The following is a 7,205-nucleotide window of genomic DNA, read 5'->3' on the forward strand; positions in this document are numbered from 1 at the left end:
ATCTGTTCCCAAATAACTCTTTGGAACTGGATGTAATGCTTGCATGGGCTTCACTGGCACAGTTCTTACCTGTGCTATGGCCCATGGAGTCCAAAGCTCCTTATCTTGATGGGCTCCTCAAAGATCTCCTAAGAGACCAGTTATCTGCAAAGAGGCTGCACCTCCCTCCTCTTAGATTCCTTTAATTGACTTTAAGCAGTCTGCTTTATCTCTTTATTAAGCATTTTATTGCCAAGTAATTAAGCTATTGTTTGCTTCAAAGTCCTTTTCCCATGAGCTCTGCCAGGTCTGTAACCTTGCTCTAACCTCATCCTCCTTTTGCATTACACAACCTTGCTCATGTTAACTCACCTCCCTCTTCTTTGAAAAGGTTGCTGCAGTAACTAGTCGAGGAGTGGGAAATTGGAGTGATTCCAAATCCATAACCACCATAAAAGGCAAAGGTAAATGTTGTTTCAGTCAACTCAGACAACACAACCAAAAAGCAGAATATCAGAAGTGTCAGCATCAGCAGGCACAACCACCTCCTCGTCCTTTATTCTCCCTGTTGAGCCTTTTACACTGTTTTAACAACTTTGCTGTACCATTTCACTCAACTTGAGCTGCCTCAAAGTTCAGTGGCACGTCTGGCAGGGCCCCTGACTCCTCCTCTGAACTCTGTGGCACAGAGGATGGATGCACTGGCCTGGAATTGGGCAAGGAGCCTGTCCAGAAGGTGCCTCTCTCTCCTAGACTGCAGATGGATTGCCTCTGAGTCAGGCAGGCTAGATCCTGCCTTCAGATAGGCAAGACATTACCACCAACTCCTTTGCTCCACTGGCTCATCCTTCTCCCTCTTAGGTTATGATTATGATGGTTTCTGTATCTCCACTAAAAGACCATCACGTGCTCCCCAAACTATCACAACATTACAGCCTGACAGTAGATAAATTCAAACAGCACATTAAACCATTTCCTTCCCAACTTTTTTTTTCTTTTTTATGAAATACCTTTTGAAACTGTTTGTATTTGTGCCAAATTTTTCATCCAAACTCACATCCCCACGTCAAAACCTTCTGCTAATTTGTTAGATAAAAGTGCATCCTCCCTGTGCTGACATAAATAAGGGAGAGAAAACACCAGGCTACTGAAAGTGCAGGATTCAGATAATGTGAATTACCTGGTGGTTAAAAAAACAGGAGTAAAAAGAACAGAAATAACTTTCACTTCAGGTTCCTCATGAGTGTTTGGCAGCTGTCCCTGCTGATAGCTCCTGACCTCCCTCGCCAGCTTCCCAGGAGCTGTTAACTGGGATAGGAGCTCATCCTGCTGGGTTCAGGAGTGAAATTCCTTTGCCCAGACCACTCTAGTTCCACCCTGCACTGGGCAAGGTGCAGATGAGGCAGCTTTTAGGTGGTTGACTTCAAAAAAAACGACAGAGGTACAGCGTGTGAGTGACATGGGAAGAGACAGGCAAGGGTGGGGCTGGGAGGATGGGGGTTTCTGCTCTGAGAGCTGGGTTAAACTAACACCTAAACTAAAGCCTGGATTTTATCTGTCCCCTCTCAATAAGTATTTTTATTTCTTTATGCTGTAGTAACAGGTCTTTCTCTCTTTCCTTCCAGTCATCCCTCCCCCTGTCATACACATTGAGAGCTACAGCGAGGACTCCATAAGTTTCAGCCTGAAAATGACCACTAATATCAAGGTAAAATGTTTTCACCTTTCTTTCTGGGTCTAAAATACAAGGCCTGCCCTGGGTAAACGGTGAATAGTGGATGGGATAAGCTGTCACCCACGAAAGCGTTGCAGTTCCTAGATATTTCCTGCCAAATCATTTCTTACCACTCATAAACTGGCCCCGGGGCTCTTAATTAGGATGGAAAATACGATGTCAGGGGTGGTTCTTTCACTGTGTGAATCACAGTGAGCTCATGTTGTGTGTCCTTGGGCCTGACAGGTCAGTGGTTATGTTGTGAACATCTACTGGACGTTCGATACCCACAGGCAGGAAAAAAGGACTCTGATCATAGAAGGAGAAAAGTCCATCCAAAAAGGTAAATTCTGCACAAAGTGGTAAATTCTGCTTTAGCCAACACCAGACAGGCAGGTTTATGGAAGGCTATAGGCTTATCTTTTCCTTTTTTTTGCAACTAGTTTCTGTTTAGGAGGGAGTAAATCTGGAGAGGACCAACCAGCAAACCCTTAGCCTCTGTTTTTAGGATTTGGAGATTTCAAGCAGATTTGGGATTTACCCCCATTCTATTCATACAGGATTTTATATGAGGTTCTGTTTCTGACCTGCAAAAAGGAGGAGAAACAGAACAAAGATTTCTTGGGCTTGTATACAGTACATGTCCCTGTTAATCAGATTTCTGGTTTGGAAAAATCCCTGGTGTGCACAGTGTGGATGTGGGAAAGCATCCAGACAGGCTGGGTTAGATCCCAGAGCTCCAGGCATAAAGAAAATAACTCAAAAGCAATGAAAGCACAAACCAGGAGAGGCAGGGTCTAAGACTGTCTGATGCTGCTGACCCTCCCCTCGTGCTCTCACCCTGCCCTTGCAGTGCTTTGCCTCACCCTAATAGTGCACGTTTCTCTTCTTGCTCAGTGGCAAATTTGACAGCACACACCCCCTATGAAATTTCTGCTTGGGCTAAGACGGAGCTGGGTGACAGCCCTCTGTCTTTTGTGCATGTGGTGACCAGTGGGACAAGACCTGCAGCCCCAAGCCTCAAAGCCAAGGCCATCAACCAGACAGCAGTGGAGTGCAGCTGGACTGGACCCAGGAATGTTGTAAGGCACCAACTCTTTTCTCACCAGCCCTGGTGGTGTTTAGCTCAGAGCCTCAAAACACTCTCGAAGTCTTAAATGGGGGTTGTTCTGCTGGCACTGAATTCCAAGGCCCTGAAAATTTTACGCTCAGAAATGAAGGAAGCACCTGCTGCCCTTTAAACAGAAGCAGAGGAAGGCTTCTTGACTGTTTGTTCAGTGGAGTGGAGAAGTGGCTTAAGTACAGAGAACATGATGCTCCAGCAGTCTTTGAGTTGACTGCTGTGTTATCTGAGCTGAGCCCAGCATTTCCAGGTGGGGGAGTGCAGACTCAAGCAGGCAGATTGAACCTGAACTTGGGCAAGAGGGAGGAAAAAGCAGGAAAGAGGGTCTTTGCTTTGCATCCCTAAAGAGTGAGCAGCGATGCTCTGGGCTGTGCCAAGCTCTGCTGGGGTTTTCCCCCACAGGTCTATGGCATCTTCTACGCCACGTCCTTCCTGGAGCTGTACAGGAGCCCCCACAACAGCACCACGAGCGCCCACAACATGACGGTGCTGGTGCAGCGGGACGAGCAGTACCTGTTCCTGGTAAGCCCCCTTCCCGCTCCCCCCTGGGCCTGCACTGGGGGCTGTAGCTGCGTGGAGACACAGCACTGATCCCCTTCCAGGTGCGGGTGATGTCCCCCTACCAAGGGCCACCCTCTGACTACGTTGTGGTGAAGATGATCCCCGACAACCGGCTGCCCCCGCGGCACCTCCACTCCGTGCACACCGGCAAGACCTTCGCCGTCATCAAGTGGGAGTCACCCTATGATTCACCTGACCAGGACATGGTAACACCTCACAGAGCCCTCTCCTGCCCCTCTGCATGCAAAACCCTGGCTCAGAGGCAGATCCCTGGAAATCTGAGTTCAGGCCTGCCCTACATATAAATAGTCACCATCAAGCTGCTGACACCTCCAAAACCCTCATTTCCATCAGCCCAGGACTGCAATATTTGTTTAAAAAGAGTCAGGTCTGGGATATCTATCACTGACAGAGACTGAAAACACCCGTGGGCATGTGATAGAACACCTCTCTGGGCTTTGGCTTTGCCCAGGAGGGTAAAGCTGGGCTGGGGCACTGCCTCCAGATCCAGCCCCAACAAAGCCCAGTTGTGTTTTCTGGTCTGCTGGCTTAATGGTCAGGTCTCACTCCACTCAAGGCAAGTCATTTTCCCAGCAAGCTTCCCCCTCCTATTCTATTCCAGAGGTTTCAACAGCAAAGGTTTGAAGGCATAAATCTTCCCAGCAGAACTGGAAACCTTGACAGGGCATGAGTTCTCATTGAATCCTTGTGATTCACTGAGAGATACAACCTGAGGTTTTCCTCCTGCCTTCATCTGTTCCAGTAAACTGCATTTTCCGTGTCAGTAAACACTGATCTCGGGCAGTGATCCAGCAAGAGGCTTGGAATCTCACTTCCCAGGCTTTCTGTGTGGGACAGGAATGCCTTCAAGCAGATTTTACCCACTTGTCTAATGTCCTATCACTGTATGAGATTGCTGGCAAGTCTGCAGGAAAGTGAGATGTTACCCTGTGTGTGCCTTTCCTCCCCTTCCAGTTATATGCTGTGGCAGTCAAAGATCTAGTCAGAAAAACAGATAAAATCTACAAAGTGAAAACCCGCAACAGCACGGTGGAATACACCATCAAGAAGCTGGAACCAGGAGGGAAATACCACGTGATTGTTCAGCTGGGAAACATGAGCAAAGAATCCAGCATGAAGATCAACACAGGTAAAGGCCACCCCACCCCTGTGCTGGCTGGATGTGTCTGCATCACTTAGTCCTCTCCCACAGCCAGGGCCCAGCTCTGAGAGGCTTCCCTGGAGCTCCCAGGGAAGGGGATTAAACCCCCAAACAACAGCAGTGGAGAGGAAGCCTCTCAAATGGTATATCCAGGGAGTTTTGCTCCTGCCACACGGGGATGGGAAAGACGCCAGTTTGGCTGGCTGTGCACACACCATCAAGTACCATTGTGGTCCTACCATAAAACCTCACAAGCTGCTACCAGTTTACACCCCCCAACATCCCTTTTGCAAGCAGGGTATTGTGCTGATCCCTAAAAAAATGCTAAGTTTGAGAAGTGAGCACGCTGCTGTAAAAAGGAAAGTGTCACCAGTGTTACGACCTCACCTGCTGCCACCCTCTCCCCCTTTGCAGTTCCACTGTCTGCACCGGACGCCTTAAAAATCATAACAGAAAACGACCACATTCTGCTTTTCTGGAAGAGTTTGGCATTAAAGGAGAGCAATTTCAATGAAAGCCGGGTAAGTTGTGCTGTCCTTCCTGTCCTACAGAGAGTGTTTCAGGCAAACCTAGAGCAGAGTCACTGCAAGGCTCCTTTCTTTAAAGTCCACCTCAGTGTCCTTCATGAGCCCTTTGTGCAGAGCGCACTTACATTCCTGTCACGACTCGGGCACCAGAGCTGATAGATCCAACTGGTCACATTTTGGGTGTCTGAGAACTGTTATTATCTTCCTGATGTCCCACCTGAACCTCCCTGGGCACAGCTTGAGGCCGTGTCCTCTCATCCTGTCACTAGTTGTTTGGGAGAAGGGAGATGTCTCCTCCCTGAACTGGCCAAGGTCAAGGCACACACACAGGGATTCTTGGAGGAGGCTCCCCGTTGCTCCCTCCCAGCTGACAGCCCAACAGATTAAATCCAACCCAGACCCAGGAGGAAAATCAAAGTTTCAAAGCCCTTTTGGAAGGCGCAAACCTGCCCTCTGCAACCGAGCGATTTGGGGTTCGTGTCTCTCTCAGGGCTACGAGATCCACATGTTTGACAGCCTGATGAACATCACAGCTTATCTGGGGAACACCACAGAGAACTTCTTCAAGGTGTCCAACCTGAAGATAGGCCACAACTACTCGTTCAGTGTCCAGGCCAGGTGCCTCTACGGCGGGCAGATGTGTGGGGAGCCGGCCACGCTGCTCTACGACGAGCTGGGAACGGGTGAGTCCCTGGCTTTTCCCACAGCCCTCCTTAACTAAGACTCATGAAAGCCTCACAGACTCAGGGCTGGGAGCCCCACACACCAGAGATGTGCTGTGGGCACCAACAGCACTCCTCTCTCTCCCTCCCTCCCTCCCCGCAGGTGAAGACTCCTCTGCCGCCAAATCCGGCGGATCCACGGACGTCGCTGCCATCGTGGTGCCCGTGCTGTTCCTGCTGCTGGTGACCCTGGGGATTGGCTTCGTGGTGCTGTACATGAGGCACAGGAGGCTGCAGAACAGCTTCACTGCCTTTGCCAACAGCCACTACAGCTCCCGCCTCGGCTCGGCCATCTTCTCCTCGGGGGATGATTTAGGTACGGGGCCCTCGGTGTCCTGGGGTGGGTTTGGGGACAGCCCTGGGGAATATGACATCCCTTGGTGTCATGGGATGGATTTGGGGACAGCCCTGAGGAATATGACATCCCTTGGTGTCATGGAAAGGAATTTGGGGACATCTTTTGGGCCATGAAATCAGTGCAAGAATTATTTATCGTGCTTCGGGCCACAGTAGAGATTAAAATCTCTACGGTTTGATTTTGTCCTGAGAGTACAAAGCTGGCCTAGAATACATCATAGGATCGTTGAGGTTGCAAAAGACCTTTAAGTTCATCAAGTCCAACCCTCAGAAGTTTTCCCAGCCCTAAAATGCTTTCACTTAAACAGCTCCCTCCCTCTTAAATCAGTTAAGACCTGAATATAACACAGAAAAACCGGGCATATAAAAACCAGCACGAGGAAAACCACAATATATGGTTTTTAAGAACACCCTAACACAGCTGTCTGGGTTTGTTTTTCAGGGGATGAGGACGATGAAGCCCCAATGATAACTGGATTTTCAGATGACGTCCCCATGGTCATCGCGTGAAGGCGCAATTCTGACTGTAAAAAAAAAAACCAAATGGTGTAAATATTTTATTTGATAAAAATAGTTGATTGTTTATTTTAAAAATGCACTTTGAGTTGCAATATGTTATTTTTATATGGGCCAAAAAAAAAAATAATAATAATAATAATTTTAAGAATACACTTTGTAGTAATCAACTGTGAATTGCAGACTAGGTTGGTTGAGTAACAAATTGCTTTGATTTAACATTAATTTAGTCTTACAAGGCTATGCTTGCTGGGCATGCTTTTAAGTCTGTGAGATATTTTCCGTTGACTAAATTGGCTACTCGTTTTATTTTTCTAAGACAAGAATAAATTTATTTAAAAAAATAAAAAATTCAGGAGATTATATATGTAGAGAGAAATAAGTAATATAGTCCCTGAAGGTTTTGCTTTTACTTTAGGACAAAAAAAAAAAAAAATCCTTTGGACTTTGTTTTATATGGAAGTATTTTTGTTGTGTTAATTTATTGGGAAATCTGCTCGTGAACAGATTTCCAGAGTCGTCAGACATTGTACACATTATTGTG

General features: G+C 47.6%; 1 protein-coding gene across 2 annotated transcripts in view; it reads left to right on the forward strand.

Moving 5' to 3' along the window:
- The window catches only part of SORL1 (sortilin related receptor 1), a 42,529-nt gene extending 35,545 nt beyond the window's left edge, over positions 1 to 6,984 (forward strand). For both annotated transcript variants that reach the window (XM_027901774.1, XM_027901775.1), the window contains exons 38-48: positions 371 to 443; positions 1,605 to 1,687; positions 1,940 to 2,036; positions 2,591 to 2,775; positions 3,219 to 3,338; positions 3,419 to 3,583; positions 4,353 to 4,527; positions 4,954 to 5,060; positions 5,557 to 5,749; positions 5,892 to 6,104; positions 6,588 to 6,984. In XM_027901774.1, coding sequence (XP_027757575.1) covers positions 371 to 443; positions 1,605 to 1,687; positions 1,940 to 2,036; positions 2,591 to 2,775; positions 3,219 to 3,338; positions 3,419 to 3,583; positions 4,353 to 4,527; positions 4,954 to 5,060; positions 5,557 to 5,749; positions 5,892 to 6,104; positions 6,588 to 6,655 — 1,479 coding nt within the window. In that variant the 3' untranslated portion in view covers positions 6,656 to 6,984. The remainder of the gene's footprint in view (positions 1 to 370; positions 444 to 1,604; positions 1,688 to 1,939; positions 2,037 to 2,590; positions 2,776 to 3,218; positions 3,339 to 3,418; positions 3,584 to 4,352; positions 4,528 to 4,953; positions 5,061 to 5,556; positions 5,750 to 5,891; positions 6,105 to 6,587) is intronic.
- Positions 6,985 to 7,205: the final 221 nt, after the last annotated feature.

Source organism: Empidonax traillii, unplaced genomic scaffold, assembly GCF_003031625.1.
Source record: "Empidonax traillii isolate 1590-97213 ecotype Southwest subspecies unplaced genomic scaffold, ASM303162v1 scaffold812:size654646, whole genome shotgun sequence".
Classification (NCBI taxonomy): Eukaryota; Metazoa; Chordata; class Aves; order Passeriformes; family Tyrannidae; genus Empidonax; species Empidonax traillii.